Source organism: Mustela putorius, unplaced genomic scaffold (genome assembly GCF_011764305.1).
Source record: "Mustela putorius furo isolate JIRA1106 unplaced genomic scaffold, ASM1176430v1.1 tig00003850_pilon_pilon_pilon, whole genome shotgun sequence".
Taxonomy (NCBI): Eukaryota; Metazoa; Chordata; class Mammalia; order Carnivora; family Mustelidae; genus Mustela; species Mustela putorius.
The window spans coordinates 17,006,649-17,028,127 of NW_025422002.1; the positions used below are offsets into that span (position 1 = coordinate 17,006,649).

Here is a 21,479-nt window from a genome sequence, read left to right on the forward strand (position 1 = left end):
CTGCAGGGCTGACGGAGGCCTCTCCCTTCTGGCCCTGCCCACCACCCAGCGTTGGTCCTTGCAGGTGGAAAACACAGGTGCTTGTGGGGAGACACCATGGCGGGATGAACAGCCTCTGGTATATAGGCACTGCTCAATCAACAAGTGCTAGAAACCAGTCTGCCTTGGAAACCAGTCCTTTCCTGGTGTGAGGGGGAAGCAGCCTCTGCAGTGGCCCAGTCAGCCCTCCCACTAAACCTCCCCCAAGACCACTGAGGGCAGGGGGGTGGGGAGGAGAGGGGAGGGGTCGGACTTCACCAAGAGGACCCCAGAACAATTGCTGCGCCTGAGGGGAGCCCCACTGCTGGGGAGGCTGGGCCCAGCAAAGAGGGGCTGCCTACTCAGACCCACACACACTCCCAGCCCCCAAGGAGCCCCGTTGGGCACCAAGCCCTTCCCAACTTGGATGAGGGGATCTAAACCCAGAGCTTCCTCCCTGGCCCTCCCCAGCGCCATCCCTGGAGCCCACCCAAGACACAGGCTCAGGCTCCCACAGTGAATCAAGCTTTATTGCCACACACAGTCTTTTTTGCTCCCTGTGGGCCAACTCTGCACCTCAGGGAAGCCTGCTTGCTGGCTTGGCTTGGAAGCAAACAAGCCAGGGCCAGGAGAGAGGGGGTGTGGAGGGGTTCCAGGGGAGGGAGGCCCAAAGAGACCCCTACCCCAGGTTTCCCTGAGCAGTGCCCAGCCCCAGGGCCTTGGGGGCTGGCTTGTGTTGGGGGAGGGGAGCTCACCCTGACCCTCCCCTGGGGCTCCCAGGCACGTGGGTAGAGGGGTACCCCACGGAGCCCCCTCAGCCCACCACGATGCCCTCAAGGGTGCAAGGAACAGAAAGATGAGCTGCAAATGTGCACACGCATGCATGTGTGTGCCCATGCCATGTGCGGACAGTCAGCAGTCTAGGCCGATGGACACCAGCAGGTCCTCCAGTGCCCGTAGCCGCTGCTGGGCCTCCTCAATGGCGCTGTAGGTCTGCACCGTGCTAGCCACGTGGAAACGGATGTCGTCCACCAGTGGGATGGAGTCTGTCTCCTGCCGGGAAGCCACGGCTGCCGCCTCCTCCCGCACGGCATCCACGAAGTCTTCCCGCTCCACCAGCTGTGGAAAAGCCAGCTCAGAGCCGCCCGCCGCCCGCCCTCAGACTGCCCCACCCACCATGGCTCCCATGGGCCCACCTTCTCGATGACCTTGGCCATGTACTCTGTGCACTGGTCCTCAAGGCGCGCCAAGCGGAACAGCTTGGCCACACGCCACACGCCCACCACGCTGTCCTCATCCAGCAGCTGGGCCAGACTGCGGCCACACAGCCGCTTCAGGCCCGGCAGCAGGTACATGTCAGCGACGCTCAGCACATCATAGGCCGCCTCGGGGGGCAGCTGCAGTGAAAGAAGGGGTGAGGGAGGGTGCGCCCCAAGGTCACCGAGGCCACTCAGGGCCCTGGCAGCAAGGCAGACCAGGAGCTCCAACCCACACCTCACAGGGCCCAGACTGCTGCAGGCACTGTGGGACCAGAAAGGCTGAAGGGGACTGGGGTTCCCGGGCCCCAGGCAGGCTTGCAGGCCAGAAGCAGCAGGGCCTCAGCAGGGGAAAGAGGCTGAGCTGTGAATCACACAGAACGTCTTCTGAAATTCTAGCTGTGGGACCCTCCTAGGCAAGTCACTTCATCTCTGTGTGCCTCAGTTTCCCCCTCTCTGGGAGGCACAACCATGCCCACCTCAAAAGACTGTCAGAAAACAGAAGGTGCTCCTCTAAACTGAGGCAGGGGCCCCCCACTAAGGCGGTGCAGTAACTCTTCATCTGCTCCCACACCCCCACACCGGGACTGCACACTGGGAGTGGGCTCAGCTCCCATCCAGACTTCGGATAGGCAAGGCAGCAGGCTGGAGATAGGGTGGGCAGGACCTCTGCTCGCACGTCCAGGCCACACGCACTGCTCCACCAGGCCAGACACTTTGCCTGGGACACACACATCCCTCCCCATGAGCCCTTGAAAGAGAACAGCTATCAGTGCCTCTGCTCTCTAGACAGGGAAAACTAAGGCACAGAGCAGCTGAGTAACTGGATCTGAGGTAACACACAACTTGTGGACGGCTAACCCCAGTATCAAACCAGGTTTGCAGCCCAAGTCCACACTTCTAGCCATTAACAGCTATCCTCAGTGGCAAAGCTCCCTCAGGAATTTGGGGGGGGGTGTCATGGACCCCAGATGACAGGAACCAAAGAGCTGTGCCACAGGAGAAATGAAGTTGAGGCAGGAGGAATGGAGGCCAGAAAGGGTGTCTGAGTGCAGTGGCGGCTGGCCTTAGGGATGGGGGCGCTAAATGCGGCAAGCACAGGGCTAACATCACAGCCCAGCCGGTCTCCTGCGCCTTCCTCCTGACCAGAGGCCACATGTCCCAGCCTGCGCTCTGGCAAGTGAGTTCTCTCCAGAGCCACAAAACTGGCGTGTGTGGCCTCCACCTGGCCTATGACAAGGGAAACTGCTTGCCTCCTCTTCCTCTTCCTCCTGACACATGAGTTAGCCCACACCCCAACCTCCAGATGCAGAGCAGAACGCCACCTCAGGTGCTGAGGACCGGGTCCAGCCCGCTGTTTCCCAAGGAAGTGTGAGTGGAACACAGCCACACCGGCTCACTTCTACCCCAGCTAGAGGGTGCTTGGCGCGACGGCAGCGTGGACCGGCTGGGGCAAGGATGCTCGTGCACACAGCACTTATACCTGGTCCTTGGAGGTCTGCAGACCCCTGCCCTAGGCCGGGTCACGGGGACAAGATGGAGGGGACAACCTGGGTCCCAGAGCACGCACTTGGTGCACGCACCTCAGACAAGGAGAAACAAACTTCTCTCTCCTTTAAGTTACCAGATGTGGGTGCTCTGTTTATCGTTTGTCCCAGTGGCCTTTTACACACACACATACACACACACACACATATCCCTTCAGCACTAGCTCTGGCTGCCCGTGTCACCCACATGTTAAGGATGCTCTGGGGCAGCTGAAGACCCAGGGACACAAAAGAACAGGGCACAGAAATCCAGAACCTTGGGCATGGGCTGCTATCTAGAGGCAGGAGGCTCAGGGTACCCCACTGTTGTAATTCAGGGTTACTCCCCCCACCCACCCTCCAACTGGAGAACTCAGGGACCCCAGGTGGCATGTGCTCATGGTGTGGCTCCCACCATTCCTTCCTGCTCTGGAACCGACTGAGGCCCCTCTGCCTGAAAGACAAATTCAGACATGTCCCACACTTCCTCTCCAGTCTCCTGGAAAACCAGCCCCATGGAGCCAAGCAGGACCTGGGTCCTCCCTTTAAGCCCTGTGGAGAGCGGGCTGTGGCCCTGTCCTGACTGTCACACCCCCCAGACCAGTGCCCCCGGCCTGCCTGAGCCCCGCACCTCTGTGTGGTCGCTGTAGATGTAGTAGAGCACGTGCGTGAAGATGTCGGGCGAGATGCCGTGGAGGGTGATGGCTGGGAGGCCACCTGAGGCCTCCAACTCCTCGTTCTCTCGGAAGTGGTCATCCAGCAGGGCCCGGAAGTAGTCACTGCGGCCGCAGAAGAAGGCCTGGGGGAGGCTGGGCTCAGGAAGGGCAAGGGTTGGGGCCCATGCCCAGAGAGCTGGCCAGGGACTTAAGGCAAGGGGGCGGTGGTGTAGAGGGGAAGGGACGGCACCTTGTGGCAGAGAAAGCTGCAACCTTCCACCCGGAAGCAGACATCGGGACAGCTGTTGAAGCCGTCAGGGCAAGGGAAGGGCAGCTCCCCGAGATCACCCTGGGTGGGGGGGAATGGGAAAAAAAAGACACCCTCAGAGCAGGGGGGGACAAAGGAGAGTAGCCAGCCCCAGTCAAAAGCCTATTCTAGCTCAACCCCTGAGGGCTGGACTACTGCCCCATTTGAAGACTTGAGTACAACACCAACAACAAAAGTAAAGTAGGCTCAGAAAAGGGAAGCGACTGGGGTGTGTGGGTGGCTCAGTGAGTTAAGCGCCTGCCTTTGGCTCGGGTCATGATCCCAAGGTTCTGGGATCAAGCCATGCATGGGGCTCCCTGCTCAGAGGGGAAGCCTGCTTTTTCCTCTCCTATCTCTCCCACTGTTCTGTGTGCTGTCAAATAAATAAAATCTTTTAAAAAAAAAAAGAAAGAAAAAAAGAAGGAAGGAAAGAAGGAAGGAAGGAAGGAAGGAAGGAAAGAAAGAAAAAGAAAAGGGAAGTGACTGACTTCAGGTCACAGAAGGGTTGAACCTGAGAGTGGGACCTGTCTACCACAGCTATGCCCACATCGGGCCCCATCCCAGGGTGCCTTGCACTTACACGGAGCTCAAGGGGCAGGGCGCAGTCGGCCAGCAGGGCCATGTCCTCCCGGAGCCGGGGGTCTGCTGGGGGGGGCTCGATAGTCAGCACCTTCACACATGTGCCTGGCTTGGATGCCACTGTGGAGGGGAGAGTATAGCTTCAGGGACCCAGGTGGGCCTTGCCAGTTCCCACCTGATGCCCTGGACCTCAAGCCTGGACGCACCAAACTCGGACACCTTCTCGCACTTGGCCTCCAGGTCACTGAGCAGATCCCAGAGCTGGCACTGTTTGGCCAGGCGCTCACAGTCGCTAACATGTTCCACACCAATGTCCAGGCGGCCTAGGTGCGACACAGGAGGCTCAGGACCTGAGAAGAGCCCTCCACTGTCCCCAGCACTGGGACTCCTGTATCTACTTCTGCCTTGGGTTTCCTATCGGGAGCCACTGCCTGAGTTCTACAGGCCCCGGGACAGACAGGAAGAGGGCTCAGTTTGCAGGCAGGACAAGCTCTTCCTGAGCAGATACACTGGCTCATTGTCTCCTAGCCCATCCAGGAGGCAGGTGGAACTGCCCCACACTGCAGGGGATAAGTACCAGGAGATAAAATGGGGGGTCCAAGGCTACAGGTGGGTTTGCTGCTGGACAGAAACACCGTCCCTGCCTGCCTACCCCGGCCCAGAGATTCACCTGTGTAGAGGTACTGCAGCAGGGCCCCAAAGGCCACGGGGTTGATCTGTAAGCAGAGACAGTCAGGAGAGGTCAGAGGTGGCCACCCAGCACAAGCCCCCTGCTGTCTCAATGCCCCCCGGGATGGACGCACCAGTGGGTGCCTCAGGACCACAACGTTCTTGCCCTTCCATTTGGTGTCCAGCATGTTGGCAAAGTAGGCACTGCGCACGCCCAGGACACAGCGATGTGCCCGGAAGGGCTTCCCGTGCACAACAAAAACCACATCGCTATGGATGCCTTGCTCCAGAAGCCTGAGAGGGGAATGCGCAGGGGGTGTTCAGTGTGCGACTCCCCCCAGTCTCAGCACAGCAGCCCCCATCCCACTGTCCCACTCCACGCACACCCAGCCCTGCACCCCATCTCACCGCTGCAGGAAGTCGTCGTAGTAGTCCCGCCTCCTGCAGGAGGCTGTCACCTGCTTATAGTCACGCAGGGCCCGGCGAATGGGGTCACTCAGTGCTCCATAGAGGCAGCGTTCCCCATCAAAGGTGTTGGCCTCACAGCGGGCTCCTGGGGGGTAGCAGGGCTCACCGGTCAGCAGGGTCAGGAACATGCACACCGTGGCTGGGATAGGGCCTGGAGGAAATCCTCATCTCTCCCCCTGCAACCTTCCCACATGTAGGGCCTAGTCCTGTAATGTGGAGCCCCTTCCGAATTACCCTGGGCCCACTCTGACACTATACTCTCCCCTGCCAGGACATAGGCACATAGGCACATCTGAGCACCACACACTAAAAATAGAGCAGGCTCAGAGACTGCCCTGTTCTATGCACTGGAGGGACAACCATAAACAGACAAGTACCTGTTCTAACTAAGCTGACACTCTAGTGGGTCAGTGGCCAATAAACAGGTTAATAAATGGCAGGTGCTATGAAGAAAAAGCAAGTAAGACAAATGTTAACAGCAGTTGTGGTTGTCACGTAGTGAGGCCATGGAAGGTTACTGGGGCTGTGACCGCATGCAGAAACCTGAATGGAATGAGGAAATCAGCCACGCAAAGATCTGAGAAAGGGCCATCTAAACAGAAAGAGCAAGTGCAAAGGCCCTGAGGTAGAGGCAGACTTGGAGTGCCAGAGCACTGGAGAAGCAAGTATGGCTGGAAGACTGAGCACTTGGGGAACTAAAGGAGGTGAGGCCAGAGCAGGAACAGCAGGTCAACAGAAGCACAAAGACTGGCAAGGCATTCTAGTTTTATGCTAAATACAAAGGCAATCTTTGGAGAACTTAAAGCCTATCAGGCTTAGGAGACCCACCAGGCTGCATTATGGAGAACAGACTATAGGTGGGGCAAAAGGGACAGTCAGGAGACCAGAGAAGGCTGGCTTTGAGGCTGGGGAGAGGTGTGCTATAGTTGGGCTGGGTGGTGGCAGTGGAGATGGGGAAGTGGACAAGGCAGAAAATAGGTTCTGAAAGTAGAACCAACAAGACTTGCTGATTGGATATGTGTGGGGGTGATGGAAAGACAGGACTTGATGGTGTTTGCAAATGCAATCCAGACACACACACACACACAGCCTCAGCACCCCTCTCTCACCATTGGCCAGAAGATAGAGTACTAGCTCCTCGTGCCCACACAGGCAGGCATAGTACCTGAGGGAGAAAAAGGAGTACAGGACGGAGTTACCAGGACTGAAAGCCCCCGCCCCACACCTGCCATGACCACCCACCCAGCCGGCACTCACAAAGGGGTGCTGTCCCACTTGTCCCGCACATTCACCTCCACGTCCCGTTGCTCCAGCAGGTACCTAGGCAGGGAGGAGGTCAGAGCTCGAGTCAGGACACGTTCATGGTCTGTGAGAGAAGACCCACAGACTGGGGAAGAGGAGAAAACATCCCTTTTGGCTGAGGGAAGTCTCCCCTAGGTGAGGGCAGATGACAGGCAGACCAGAGCAGGAAAGGTATTCGAAGCAAACGGACCAACATAGGTAGACAGGGTGTAGAGCTGGGAACTCAAAAGGCAAACACTGATCCTCAGAAGCACGACCCCAGAGCCCAGGAGGTCGAGAGTCTGGCCTGAAGGCATTTGGGAGAGAGGAGCTGATGACGGGCATCTGTTCTGCCAGAGCCCTCTGGCTGCTTGGGCCAGCAGAATGGATCAGGGAGACTGGAGTCAGGGAGACCAAGAAGGCTGCTGCAGGTGTCCGGGTGGTGTGGAAGCGTGAAAAGAAGTGAACAGATTCTAGAAGCCAGAAGTCAGGAACATGGTAGCCAATGGCATGTAGGAGGCGAGGGGGGCCATCATGGATGGTGATGAAGCCATCACTGAGGGCAGGAAGCCTGGGGTAGACGTCCATGCTGGCGGGGAGTGCTCTTGAGTTGCACTCAGCTTTAGGGGTGATCAGCTAACTCCTAGGTGACAGCTGCTGCTGCCCTAGGGGGTAGCGGGGGCGGGGACCAGGGACGCTGTGGGAGTCAGGAAGCCTGAGACCAGCCCAAGCGAGGTAGTGGTGGGTCAGAAGAGGGACGGAAGGGCCCACGAAGTGAGATGCCCCACATCCCAAACAGGCACCCTGTCACTCCCTGTTCTATGGCGACTTCTACGCAGGTTTGCTTTAACTACACTTAGGAGTTTCCAAACTCCAAACTGGAGTTTCCAATCCAGGGATCAGAGGTTAATTCTGGGTCCTAGGTGTTCCCAGCATGCCAGTCCCGGAGCGCATCAGCGCGAAGAGCCACGTTTAGAGTCCCGGGCCCGCCTCGGGGTCTGACCTCCCGGTCCTGAGCACTCAGAGGGCGACCCTCCTCTCCGCGGCTCCGCGTAGCAGTCCTCTCCTCCGGGACCCCAGGGAGTAAAACACCCCCAGCACTCCGTCCTGGAGAACCCCGGCTCGGAAAGCTGCCTCGGCCCCCTGCTGGGGCGCCCAGGCGCTCTTGCCGGATGTGGCCGTCTATGGTGGGTCCGGCGCGGGGGCTGCGGCGGCGCAGAGGCGCGCGCCTGTCCCGAGCCGGTCCACCACACGCACCGGGGCCGGCGGCGCCCCTCCCACCCCGCACCCCGGGGGCTGCGGGGTCCTCACCGCACTCGGCCCACATCCCCCTTTCTGCAGCTGGCGAAGAGGTCGCTGGTGTCCATGATGCGGGCAGCTCGGACCCGGGCCGAACGACCTCAGGCGTCGGTGGCTGCAGCGGCGGCGGCGGCTACGCGCCCCGGCCGGATGTAAACACACGCGATCCCGCCCCGCTCCGCAGCGGCGCCTGGCGCCCGGAGGACCGACCCGGGCCGCGCCGCCCCGCCCCCTGGGCGCTCGCCCCGCCCCGCCCCGCCCCGCCCCGCCCCGCCCCGGAGCAAGAATGAGTCCGGCAGGCGAACTGGCTGGGCCCGGCGTGGTCTCCGGGCGGGTTTAATGGAGGTCCCGGGACGCGGCCGGGGAAGCGGGGCCGTTCCGGGACCGGCCCCTTGGGGCGTCAGGTGGGAGTGGGGAGGGCTGTGCCGAGACTGTTCCATGAGTCGGTGGGAAGCGGGAGGACCCCACACCGAGGGCCGGGCTGCGGGAGAGCGGCCGGGACCGGGAGGGGAGGGGAGGCGCGGCTGACCGCTCCGGGTCTGCCCGGCTCGTCCCGGCGCAGCCCCAACGGGACGAGGGCACGGTCGCGGGGTCACAGCGGGCCAGAGCTGCTGGCGGGCGGGCTCCCTCACAGGTGCGTGTCCTCCTCGAACACGTCCGAGTCCTCGGGGTCCCGCTTGCCCCCCATGAGCGCGCTCCAGCCCCCCGGGCCGTTGACGGCCCCTCCGCCGTTCAGGCTGGGCTGCTTCTCCTGCATCTCCGACTGGCTGTCGCTGGCCACGTCCAGCGTGGGGTTGTCGTGGCAGCCGTTCTCTACGAAGCGCAGCTCCTCGCCGTGTGACTGTGGCGGTTGGGAGAGGGCCGCTGGGCGAGCGCCCCAACCCAAGCCCCCACCCGCCCGAACAGCTCCGAGCACAAGGCCTGGAACCATTCACTGTTCCTTCCCTGGTCTGTGAGACCAGACACAGGGAACCCCCAGCAGACCCTCGAAAGACGTCTGTCCCTTCTGTCCTGTTCCCACAACCAAACTCCTGATGAGACTTTACACTCAGCAAGCGGGGGGGGGGGGGGGGCCTCCCTGACACCATCTGATCTCTCCCCACAGCCCCCACAGCCCCCACTGCACGTCTATCCCCTATGACTGGGCAGGTGCCCTGCAGACAGGAGGGATAAACTGCGGGGGAGGCTCTGGACAAGCAGCTTCAGGAGCAGACCCCCATCCCAGGACAATTACTGCCACCCCACCTGCAGTGTGGACAGTGAGTCTCAGATGACTGAACCCTCTGGGTACTCTCTCCTCCATAGGCAGGACCCCCAGCCCAAGCCCTCCTGCCAATGTGTCCCCATGCTCACCACATGTTTGAGCTTGGGCAGCCGGCGCTGCCAGCAGTTATAGAGCAGGCCCAGCACGATGATGATGACACAGATGGCACCGATGACCACCAGCACCACAAAGAGCGTCCCATAGTCACTGCGCACCTGGCTGGCCCGTGCCTGGCAGCTGCTTGTAGTGGAGTAGTTCTGGATGCCAATCTGGGGGTGGGAGGGGCCAGTTTCCCCAGCTGAGGTCCTGGGTGTCAGGGCTCCCCACGGGGCTGTAGGGTTGGGGCTCAGGGACAGGGGACAGGCTTTGAGAAGAGCTGGCATGCTCCTGACTATGCACTCTCAGAGGCCTGGACCTGTGCTCATCTGGGACTCCCATCCCTGTCTCTGCCCAATTGCCATCTGTTCACCGGATGGCAGCCCCAAGCCTCTTGATGCCATGCCTCCATTCCCAACCTCCCCTTACATCCCCTCCATGGCTCTGCCCTGATCCTGTCCCTGTTGGGGCAGACATCTGCTTCCCTTAATGATTCAGGCCCCTAAAACACAGCTTCTACCTTGAGTGTGGAGGTGTTCTGTCACCATTATGGACAGTGCAGATCAGGATGCTGGGGACAGCCCACATCCTGGGCCACCACCAGCCTCCCAGCTTCCCCCCTTTTCCCACTAAGAGTGGGTGGTGACCAATGGCCCACCACCCATTTGGCTGGCCGGTACCTCCACTACACTGCAAGCTGTCCTGGGTGGGCTGCTCTTCTCAGGCCTAGAGGCTGCTGCACCCCTACTGGGCCAGGCAGGTGCACTCTCCACAAATGAGCACTTCAAGCAGAGAGCAGGAAAAGGGAGGTGCTATCCTCGTAGGATGACAGGTGCCAGGGTGAGGGGGCTATCTACTAGCTTCCAATGCAGCGGCCTGGGAGCCACCCTTTCTGCCTGGAACTCCTCTACATGAGGCCAGGTCTCATCACTGCCTGGGAGTCTGTGAACATCCTGTCCATTTCCAGTACTTTTCTTTACTGACTTTTTAAATAATCAAAGGTCAGTTTCTCTTGCTAGGTTCAGCCACCTAACTGAAATTGCTAAATTTGCCAGACGAGGTCAGTCTGAATAGTGCCCAGCAAAGCTAGAACACCCAGAGGCAGGGAGAGGCAGGAAGTTTCTGTGGGAAAAAAAAGATGAAGACCAGCCCAAGTTTCCACCTGTCCGCCCATCCCAGCACCCTGTGTTCATGAATCCAGAACTTAACAGCTGGGAAGTCCCTTGGTAACCATCCAGGTAGTAAGGACAGCATTGTGCTTAAAGGCCTCTTAAATCCTTCAGGCCTGGTCCAAAGCCTGGCTCTGCTGCTTTCTGGCTGTGCGTTCTCAGGCGAATCACTTCCCTTCTGTGGGCTACAGCTCCCATCTTAAATAGGACACCAATGGTACTCAACAGGGAACCCTGTTTAATCCTCACGAGGCAAGGGCTGGCACTGGGGGCTGAGAACCCAGCACAGAGAACCCAGCGCAGTCTGGCACTCAGTAAGTGTTCAGTGTGCTTATCAAAAAAAACCCCAAACCACCAGCACCACCACCTTTCCGCCTTGTGTGTGACAGATAAGGAGGTGGGGTGCACGGTCATGCACAGCTCATCTTTCCCAGCTGTGAAATACTGCAGAGCCTGGGAGAAGGGAGAGGGCTGATGCCAGGTCACTGGGTTTCACAGTGAGCAGTTGGCATGGTGGCTGTCCTGGGGAAAGGAGGAGAGGAACCCAAGGTCCTCCCCATTAAAGAAAGTAGAACAAGGAGCAGGAAGACCAAGGAGAAGGACCAAGGGGGGTTGCCCCACCCACAGGCCCCGGCTCTGTTCAACCGGGGTGCTCAACAGGGGTGGCTGGCAGTGCAGAAGGACAAGCTGGCCAGAGTGTTGCTCAGCCCATGTCTCTAGGACCGGCTGTGCAGCTGGCCAACTGCACTGGGTCAGGGCTGCTCCTCAAGATGGTGGGGCCGTCCCCTGAGCACAAGCCCTGTCCTGCCAGATGATGCCTGACTGATGGCTTCTGAAGCATGCCCACGCCTGTTGTGTTTTCTTTTGTGGTTTCTGAAACTGCATCATGCTCTCCTACCCCACGAGGCCTCTACCCAATTCCTAGGGCAATTCCCACTTACCCACAAGACTCCCACTGACCAGTCCAGATCCCCCTCGGAGGTCCCATTCTGAGTCCTATCCTGACCACCACCCGCTCCGGGCCCTTTCGCAAACTGCGGTGGTGCATACACATTCCGAAGCATTCGTGCACTCCATCTCTCCCGCGGAAACTGTGTCTTAGGAGGACTGAAAGGAGGAGCTGTGCAGAGCAAGAGCTGGACTTCTGCTCCTTTGCACCACGTGCTGGCTATCTCCCACCCTCAGGGAAGGCAGCCCTGCTCCCAGAGCTGTAAGGAATGAGAGCGGAGTAGGTCCCTGCCTTCTTACCTCCACCAGATTCCTGCGGATGTCACCCAGCATGGAAAGGACGTCTTGAGTGGGCACCACCCCTGGGGGAAGACACCATCATCAGCACAGCCTTGGCCACTGGGGCACAGCCAACTCCCTAGGATATCCTCTGGCCTAAGACTCCAGAGGCTTGTTTCCCTGCTCCTGACCACATGTAGACCCCATGGTGTATGCACTCCCCCTCTCCCCAATGCTCGCTTTCCACAGGCTGCCTCATTGCAAAGGAGTGAGTGACTGGGCACCATGTGACAGGTGGGACACCGGGCGGTCACTCCCACAGCCCCACACTTCTGCATTCTGAATACGCCCCCTGTGTAGCCCACCACTCCTGTGCAGTGCCTATTGTCTCCTGCCATGGTGCTGAAACCACACCTCTTCCCCTCCTGGTCCCCACGTTTGCACCCTCCTCTTCTTTGCCTGAACTCCAGTTTAACTCCAGTTGAACCCTACATTAGGGGCCCAACCACTACCTCTTGTTGCAATCCTAAGTTCCAAGGTCAAAGCCTCTGGATGCTTTCCTGTGTTTCTGTAGACCTCCTGCAGCCCGCGAAAAGTGGTTTGATGCTGCCTCCCTGGGCCCTCCCTTCCCTGTGCTGCCCCCACTCACCCTGCTCGCCCACCAAGGTCATCAGAAGATGCTGCTCCTTCTCACTGGGCTTGCTCAAGGAGATGTGCCAGTCCCCATGGCGGCCACTGCCATGGCGGGGCAGCACCTCCTCCACCAGGGCCAGGAGCTGCAGCCCTCGGTGCTGCCGGAACACTTCCTGCAAGGACAGAAAGAGAACCCCCAACCCAGTAAGCGAGAGGGCTCTACTGACACCCTACCTCCAGGTCTAGCCCCCACTCCAACCTCCAACCTCCCAGTGGTCAAACCCTGGGAAAGGCCATCTGGCTATTCTAGAGGGAACTGCTCTCATAGACCTGGAGACCATCGAGAGGCTCTGAGCCCAGCCTTTGGGCAGAACTGTGGGAATGTCATATCCACTGGGCATCCAGATGCTCCTTCCTGCCTGAGCCAATCACATGAGGAGGGTGTGGGGACTGCCAGGGGATACTTGCTATTGAACTTGAGGACAGATGCATTCCAGTGCAACAAGTCTTGAAGTGGGTGTGTCATGTGTGATGGCCTACGGAAGTCTGCTGATCAGGCCTGAGTATTCAAGTGTATAGCGCAAGGGATGAACATACTGGGAGGTCAGGCATGCAACAGACCAAAGATGCACCCCAAACCCAGGAGGAGAAGTGGGGAGCAGTAATAGGCTCACCTCTCTCCCATCATTGCAGAGATACAGCCCAAAGCAGGGGAGTCAAGAAAGCTGTCTGAGTACTCTTACAGTGGCACTGGTGGCCAGAGGAACTAAAACAGATGCAGTTAAAATGGTAACTCCTGGAAGCAGCGGCCAGGGGCAGGAGGAGGGATATAAGCAGATTTTGTTCTCACCTGCTAGCTTGTACTGTTTAGATTTTCCTGACCTTGTGTAGATATGATTATGTAATTTAAAAAACAACAACAAGAGGCAGGTACTGGCCAGGAACTCAGTGAGTGGCAGAAACCCAGGCAGGCTACGACCTAGTCCCATCAGGGAAGAGACCTTCCACTGGCCCTGCAGCTGCTCCCCACCCCCAGGCTCCTCTCCAGCAGCCTTCTTCCTCCAGTAACCAGGAAATCACTGACCCCAGTTCCTGGCCTCCAAACCTTCTAGCAGCAAACCTGTCCCAGCTGTTAAGCTTTCTCTTGAGTGCCCGGCCTTAGAACTTTGACCCAGGGCTGCCTGCCAGGCCCAGGCATCTCATCAGACCATATGGGGCCCTGACATTCCCATCTCCTTTCTGGTAAAGCCCAAGCTAGCGAGGCTTCCTGGTCATCATCCCAGCATAAAGGCCACCAAGGGGACTTGTTACCATGGCAAGTGCCAGGTGCAAACGTGAGCGTTGGCCCTCACTGGCTGAACAGAAAGTCAACTTGGTTCTGAATTTGGGAGAGAACTGATACATGGAGATAGTCACATGCGCCTATTCCTGAAATAGTTCTTACCGTCTTCATGTGCACGTGTGTGCATATGTGTGTAGGGATGGGGTACACACCTGCATCTGCCTGAGCAGCAGGCTCTGTACCCAGCAGCCTCCCTGCTTACAAAAGGAACACATCCCCACCACAGGCAATACTTTCCCCCATGCCACAGGCCTGTGATCCCCCATGTGTGCAGACCCATGTTCTGGGTCAAGATGTCTGCCTGGCTTAAGCCCACAGACCCACAGTGTCCATTCTGGCAGCATCTGATGACTATACATTTCGTGCCATTTATTTTGTAAATGGGAACTGAGTGTCAGAGGCCTGGGGAGAAAGCCCTGAATTTGGAGTCAAAGAAATCTGGGTTCAGATCCCGGTTCTGCCATTCATTAGCTCTGTGACTTTTAGCACAACACTGCACCTCTCTGAGTCTCGGCTTCCCCTCTCCCCTGTGTGTGCTCTCTCTCTCTCTTTCTCTGTCTCTCTCTAAAATAAATAAATCCTTAAAAAAAAGAAAGCTATCTTCATGACCTCTGAGTAGGCAAAGATTTCTAAAATGGACTTAAAAACACTAACCAAGAAGGAAATAATTGGTAAGTTAGATTATTTTATGATCTACTTTTTAGAAATTGAGAACTTCCATTTATCAGAAGGTACCATTGAGAGAGGAAAAGGGCAGCCCACTGAATAGCAGCAAATATTTATGAGATATATATGTGATGTGTACACACACACACACACACACACACACACACAGACATCTCATATCCAGGATATAGAAATAATTCACAGAAATCAATTAAAAATAGTCAAGATGACCCAATTGGATGCAGTCAGCCAAAACACATATGAAAGGGTGCTCAACTTCATGAATCAGGAATATGCAAAATAAAACCACAAAGTGATACCAGTACAATATACAGCTTGAAAATTAATTAAATTAAATGAAGAAGACAAGGGGAAGGGGTGATGGTGACAGGGGAGAACCAGACGTGTCATGTGCTGCTGGAGGCAGAAGAAGCTGTGCAAACACTTTGGGAAGCTGCAGGACAGCATCTGTTCAGGGTGAAGAGAGGCAGAGACCATGGCCCCGCAGTGTCACCCATGAGAACAGTATCCAGATGCTCACCAAAATACGTGTCTGAGAACATCCACGGTAGCCCATACCCCATAGCCTGAAGAGGAACTACTCCAAGACCCAGCAACATTAGAGTGGATACATGAATGGAACACTAGACAGAAGCACAGTGAACAAACTTCATTATGTGCCGCCATCTAGATGAATCTCAAAAAGAAAACGCTGAGGGCAAATAGCCAGACACAAAATAGTGCCTACTGAATGACTCTTTATACAAAGTGAAAGAGCATGCAAAATCAGTGTATGGGGTTATAAACCAAGAAAATGGTTTCCTTTGAGGGAACAGTGTCTGGAAAGGAGGGTAAGAAGGGCTTTTGGCAGTGCTGATCGTGAGCCACGTCTTGGTGAGGGTGCTGATTACATAGGTATGGTTCTTTTGTGATTATCCATCAAGCTGAACGCTTAGGATCTGCGTGCTTTTCTGGACATACACTGTAATTCATTAGAACTTTTCTGAAGTGCAATGCTCTCTTCCCTGCTGACTCCTGGGTGGATGGTCTTTTCCTCATATCACACTGTTTCTCCCACAGTCAAGGTTCCAGCTCTCCGGCTACCATCCAAGCCGTTGTATCCAATGCACTAAAGTTACATGTAACTCCTCGAAGTGTCTGGTATGGTCCTGATGGCAAACAGGAAGGGACACATAACCCAGCCCATCATTTTGACTTGTGGCATTACAGCAGATAGAACTGACGAAAGTCCTGCTCTTTCACCTTGCTATAAACACAGACAAACACTGGGGGAAAAATAGAGGCAGGAACAGAGGGAACTCAAAGCCAGAAGAGTGAGTAGGTGCTAAAGCTACAGCAGTTCGCAGGGGTGCAAAACCCAGAAATGGAACCCAGGAGCTGGAGACTTGGCTTTAAATGTTGCACATTCTTGGCCCCCATGAAATGAAGAACTACAGCAGAGTACCACGATGGAGCCTGAAGCCCCAAAGACCTGCCCTTTCAGTGAAATTGGACTCAAAAACATTCCTGCTCACCTGGAAGAGCTTGTCATGGGCTCTCCCACCTGCCCAGGTCCATGGGGAGGAGAAAAATGTCATCCAAGATCGCTTAAAAACTCAGGCTTGTGCTTTACCTGGGTTTGGAGTCCAAATGTTCTTCATGATATGAAAATCCAAACCAAGAAATTAAGATGAAAGCTGACCTACGAATGCTGGAACTTCCAAAGTTTCCCTGAAACCACTCTGGTGGAAATCTTTTACAACCTGGGGCTGAAGAGGAGATCACAATAATAAAGAACGATCTATACCAGGGAACAAGGCACAAAGCCATAAACAGGAGAACTGACATTCCAGGATGTCCTGTTACTAAAACAAAAGGAAAGAAATCATGAAATCAATATACTTAAGCTAATTCAGAAAATGAAGGAATAGAAACCATAATGATAGAAAGGAACAAAATGAAGAACAAAGGGAAGGATTTGGAACCAAGGAGAAATTCTAAAAATATAAAACAGTTATCTATATTAAAGATTCAATGGATGGATCAGACAAATGATTAGACACTGCTGAAGAGAGTTATTAATTTAAAAGATAAAGCTAGGAAATTATTCAGAATGCATCAGAGATATTTGTTTATTTATATTTTGGAGAGAGAGAAAGCGTGAGCAGGGGAAGGGACAGAGAGAGAGTGAGAGAGAGAGAATCCTCAAGTAGCCTCCCGGCTGAGCATGGAGCCCCATGTAAGGCTGCATCCCAGGACCCCGAAGAGCTAAAACCAAGAGTTGGATGCTAACCCACTGAGCCACCGAGGAATCCCTCATCAGAGAAATTTTAAAAAGAGAAAGCATGAAAGCATTAGGAGACCTTATAGATAGAAAAATAAGGCCCAATAAACTTCTAATGAGAATGAGAGAGAAATGGGAAATCGGTAGCATGTAACAAACTGCATATTCAATCCTACTCTCAGGAATTTACCCTGAAGGTACATCCCAACAGCAGAAAAATACATATACACACACAGTCATTCAAAGCAGCCTTATACATAACTGCACGATACTGGAAACCACCCAAATGCCAACCACAAAGGAAATTTAATAAACAATCCAAAATACATACACATCATGGGGTTATTATTATTCAGTTGTAAAGATTATTATTCAGTTGTAAAAATAAAATGATTGAGAATAATCTCCATGAACTAACATGAAGTGATTTCCAGCATACATTGTTAAGCAAGAAAAGCAAAACACAAAAGAGTAGTGTTATGTATGAACGGAGTTGCATTCCCCCAATAATTCATATGTTGAAGTCTAACCCCCAGTGCCTCAGACTGTGACTGTATTTGAAGACAGGATCTTTCAAGAGGTGATTAAGTTAAAATGAGCTCATTAGGGTGGCCCTATCCGATCAGATGGGGTCCTTACAAGAGGAGGAGATTAACGACACAGTCACACACAGAGGGACCACGATGTAAAAACACAGAGGGAGGATGACCATCTGCAAGGCAAGGAGAGAAGCTTCAGGAGAAACCAACTCTCCTGACACCTCGATCTTGGACTTCCAGCCTTCAAAACAGTGAGTGAATAAATTTATGTTTTTAAGCTACCCAGGGTGGTACTTTGTTATGACAGCCCTAGCAAACTAATAATAATATAAATATATGCTACGTTTCCTGAAAGAAAGAATGGAAGAAATGAAATATCTGTCTGCTTATTGCTATAAAAAGAAACCCAGGAAGAATAAGCAGAAACTAATGAAATTGGTTACCTAGACGGAGTGGGTGGGAATGGAGGGCAAGAGGTGATGGGGGAGAGGGGTATTTCTCTAAGCACACATTTTTGTGTCATTTTGATGTTTAGAACCACACTGATGTTTTACAAGGTCAAAAATACAACTGAATCAACAAGGATGAGGGGGGTAAGGTCCAAAGCTGAATGCAAACAGTAACAAATAAACCTAACTATGTCTCAAATGTGTCTCAACTTACTCTCAGATGGTCTGGAAAAATGCTAAAAGCTGTTGAATCTGGCTGAAAGATACAAAGGATATCTTTGCACTAGTCTTCTGAAATTATATCAAAATGAAAAGCTACCAAAAAAGAACATGAGAAAATTAAGGACATTCTTTACACTAATAAGGGCTGATACAGACATATCCTTGTAGAAAGAGCTGCTAAAGGGTATATTTCAGGGAAAAGGCAATTAAATTTGCAAGAAAGGAATGGGAATGTGAAAAGACATGTAAGCAAAGAAACAAATGTATTAATAAAGTAAAATAAGCACTGACTGATAATAATAATGACTGATCCTCAACACCACTAATCATCAGAGAAATGAAAATCAAACCCATAATGAGATTCCACTTCATACCCATTACAATGACCACTACTCAAAAAAAAAAACCAAAAACCAAAAACCAAACAAACAAACAAAAAAAACAAAACCCCAGAAAATAGGGGCACCTGGGTGGCTCCGTTGGTCAAGCTTCTGCCTTCAGTTCGGGTCAGGATCCCAGGGTCCTGGGATCGAGCCCCACATCAGGCTCCCCGCTCAGCAGGGAACCTGCTTCTCCTTTCCCCAACCTCCCCATACTCTCTCTCTCAAATAAATAAAATCTTTAAACACACACACACACACACACACACACACACACACACACACATAAATAGAAAACAAGTGTTGGTGAGGATGTGAGAAACTGGAACCTTGGTCCACTGCTGGTGGGAATGTGAAATGGTGTAGTCACTGTGGAAAACACCACAGATTTCTCTAAAAATAAAAAAAATAGAGGCACTATATGATCCAGCAATTTCACTTCTGGTTGTACATACCCAAAATAATTGAAACAGGGTCTCAAAGTGATATTGGTGGATTCACATTCATAGCAGCATTATTCACAACAGCCAAAATGGGGGAAGCTACCTGAATATCCATCGATAGACAAATACATACACAAAATGTGGCCTATAGATACCATGGAATATTATTCAAACTTAAAAAAGGAGGAAATTCTGACACACACTGCAACATGGATGGACCTTGAGAACGTTCTACTGAATGGAATAAGGCAGCTGCAGACGAACAGATACTGTTTGAGTCCACTTATAAGACGTACTCAGAGTAGCCCAATTTCTAGGACAGTGGTTATCAGGGGCCTGGGAGAATGATTAATAGGGACAGAATATATTTTTCAAGATGGAAATTCTGGAGATTTGTTTCATAACAATGACATACTTAACACCATTGTAGTACCTTAAAATGGTTAAGATGATCAATTTTTGTTAGATCTTTTTACCCTGGTAAAAAAATCCATCAAAAAAAAAAGTAATGACTAATTAGGCAGTGATCAAATAGTAAATGAGAAAAACTATCAAGACAAAAACAGGGAAAGCAGAATGAAAGCATTTTTATATATGTATGTGTTACTTGGAAAGAAGACAGACAATATCTTTAGACTTTATTGTTCAAATATGCACATACAAAATTTAAGGGTCTCAAGGACCCTTACTGTGGTCTCTAAGTACCATTTCCCAATAAAAGGAATGAGGGCTTGGAGAAATGTTGATTTCATGCCTGGGGGAAGGAAAGTACAAATGAGTCCAAACATCCTGTCACACCAGAAATCAAGGAAACTATCAAACATTAATTAGTTGGCCAAAAAGACTTAGAAGCCAACTCAAAGAGGTTCTCACTGGCCAGAGATGGGGCATGTAAAAGCATCAGTAAGAATAAATAGTCACTGTAATAGATTCAAATGTATCAATCATGTTTTTAAAAAATCTACTTGTTTATTATTTATAGTGGGAAAAAAAGAAAACAATCTTCTGGATCACTTTTGAATTAAACACAGGCATATACTTTCACTTTTCCCCAAACCCACTAAACGAGAGTAAAGAATTTTTTCAAGGTCTAAAAGCACAAAGACAAAAACAAAACAAAACAAAACGGAAGAGGAAACAAGAACAACAAAATCTGGGAACTGGAGGCATATGGATGAGTTAGAATTTCCTGATCTAGCAAGCCCCAAAGAGCCAGATCCTCAGCTGAAATGGGACAAGCTAAGAAGGAATCACAGGTACACTGTCAAACCCCCAACTAACATGCTCTTGAATAGGCAGCATGGGTTACCTTCTGAAGGGAGGATGAAAATGGTTCTAAAAATAGGAGAACTGTTTGAGAGGCTATTTAAGAAGCAGCTGGATCCCTAATTCCTCTTCCCAGCACTGTAGAGCTGACAAATGTCCCTGCCCCCTGGCAGAAGCCTGGAAATTGATTCTGCAAAGAGGGTAAAAGAGAGGCCCTCTGACCCAGAGGACATGGGGCACCACTGTGGTAGGGGGCTCTTGCTCAAAGAGGGAGTAAATGAATTTGTCTGTGCTCTATGAATTTGCCCTAACACTGAGGTGCCAAGCCCTCTCCCCACTCTGCCTCCCAGAACACTGACAACCAGCCCTTTATGCTCCCAGTAGGACAGACATTCCTTTTTCAAAGAATCTAGTCGCCCAAGAGGAAGGACCTAAAAATGTTGACATTAAAAACTCAAATGGCCCAGCCAGTCCACCCTCCTGAGAAGTCAGTTAATAAACCCCACTCCAAGCTCAAAGCTTCATACCAGCTTGTTGATGGCCCTCCTTAAATAGCTCTGAAAGAACCTACCAGACATCTGGGGAGCAAAGGCAAGTGAGAAAACCAAGGCCAAAACCAACAAATAAGGAAAGCAACTTTTTAAAGACAGTTTCAATATGTTCCAGGCGATAAGACATTGCACACATGAACAAAACTATTCCTTGAGGGCTCTTGGGTGTCTCAGTGGGTTAAAGCCTCTGCCTTCGGCTCAGGTCATGATCCCAGGGTCCTGGCATCGAGTCCCGCATCGCTCTCTGCTCAGCAGGGAGCCTGCTTCTCTGTCTCTCTCTGCCTGCCTCTCTTCCTACTTGTGATCTCTGTCAAATAAATAAATAGAATCTAAAAAAAAAAACCACACACACACAAAAAACCTATTCCTTGAAATTAAACAGAGTAGGGCAAGAATAAAAGAGCCCTTAGGAATTTAAACATATGAAGGCACTCCTCTTTTAGACTTGGGTGGGGGCTGGCTCCTCCCCTGGTTTAGGCTAGGCCCCTCCCCATGCCTAGCATGCTCCCCTCTGCCCAGGTTTGGCCACACACCCCCTCCCATCCTTCTCCGTGGCCCCCGCCTAGCTCGGCACTCACACAGTCTATGTTCTCCGTCATGTTCAGAATGATGTAGTTCTTCCCAGCCAGATTGCTCCAGTCTTTGCAGATCACCTGGACAGTGAGACCAAAAGAAGGGCCACAGTTACAAAGGCTTGACAAGGAAAGGCAACTGGAGAAAGCACAGATGGAAACCCTTTGAGAAGCCGGATGGGAAGGCCAGCTGCAGGTCTGTGACAGCTAGGTGGGGGTCAACAGCCTCTGCAGGGTGGCAAGCTCCAGCCACAGGCTCACAAACGCAGATGTCTCTAGGGACCACACTGAGGATGTCTTCAATGAGAGGAGGGGCC

General features: G+C 53.1%; 2 protein-coding genes across 5 annotated transcripts in view; both read right to left on the reverse strand.

Moving 5' to 3' along the window:
* Positions 1 to 530: 530 nt before the first annotated feature.
* On the reverse strand, positions 531 to 8,248 carry ABTB1 (ankyrin repeat and BTB domain containing 1). Of its 4 annotated transcripts, none has more exons than XM_004738651.3 (12): positions 8,072 to 8,248; positions 6,737 to 6,799; positions 6,589 to 6,644; positions 5,420 to 5,564; positions 5,146 to 5,305; positions 5,013 to 5,058; positions 4,549 to 4,665; positions 4,344 to 4,462; positions 3,707 to 3,805; positions 3,432 to 3,599; positions 1,215 to 1,415; positions 531 to 1,137 (listed from the first exon to the last, which is right to left on the reverse strand). In XM_004738651.3, the coding sequence occupies exons 1-12, from the start codon at positions 8,125 to 8,127 to the stop codon at positions 931 to 933; spliced, it is 1,437 nt and encodes a 478-aa protein (XP_004738708.1). In that variant the 5' UTR covers positions 8,128 to 8,248; the 3' UTR covers positions 531 to 930. The 4 variants fall into 4 exon arrangements, with proteins under 4 accessions (XP_004738708.1, XP_004738710.1, XP_012910679.1 ...); XM_004738653.3 differs by having other exon boundaries at positions 6,772 to 6,799; positions 8,072 to 8,247; XM_013055225.2 differs by lacking the exon at positions 4,549 to 4,665.
* Positions 8,249 to 8,364: 116 nt separating this feature from the next.
* Positions 8,365 to 21,479, reverse strand: part of PODXL2 (podocalyxin like 2) — a 36,188-nt gene continuing 23,073 nt past the window's right edge. The window contains exons 4-8 of the mRNA XM_045063394.1: positions 21,169 to 21,243; positions 12,465 to 12,621; positions 11,837 to 11,898; positions 9,413 to 9,592; positions 8,365 to 8,900 (exon numbers count right to left, since the gene is read on the reverse strand). Of these exons, the coding sequence (XP_044919329.1) occupies positions 8,688 to 8,900; positions 9,413 to 9,592; positions 11,837 to 11,898; positions 12,465 to 12,621; positions 21,169 to 21,243 (687 nt within the window). The 3' untranslated portion in view covers positions 8,365 to 8,687. The remainder of the gene's footprint in view (positions 8,901 to 9,412; positions 9,593 to 11,836; positions 11,899 to 12,464; positions 12,622 to 21,168; positions 21,244 to 21,479) is intronic.

Bases quoted from the DNA above. Each gene is read 5' to 3' on its own strand.
- ABTB1 (XM_004738651.3), bottom strand. From the start codon at position 8,127: ATGGACACCAGCGACCTCTTCGCCAGCTGCAGAAAGGGGGATGTGGGC. The intron at 5,306-5,419 runs GTGAGATGGGGT...TTCCCCTCTCAG, and splicing joins TACGACGACTTCCTGCAGCG to GCTTCTGGAGCAAGGCATCC. The intron at 3,806-4,343 runs GTAAGTGCAAGG...CCCCCCACCCAG, and splicing joins CCCTGCCCCTTGAGCTCCGT to GGTGATCTCGGGGAGCTGCC.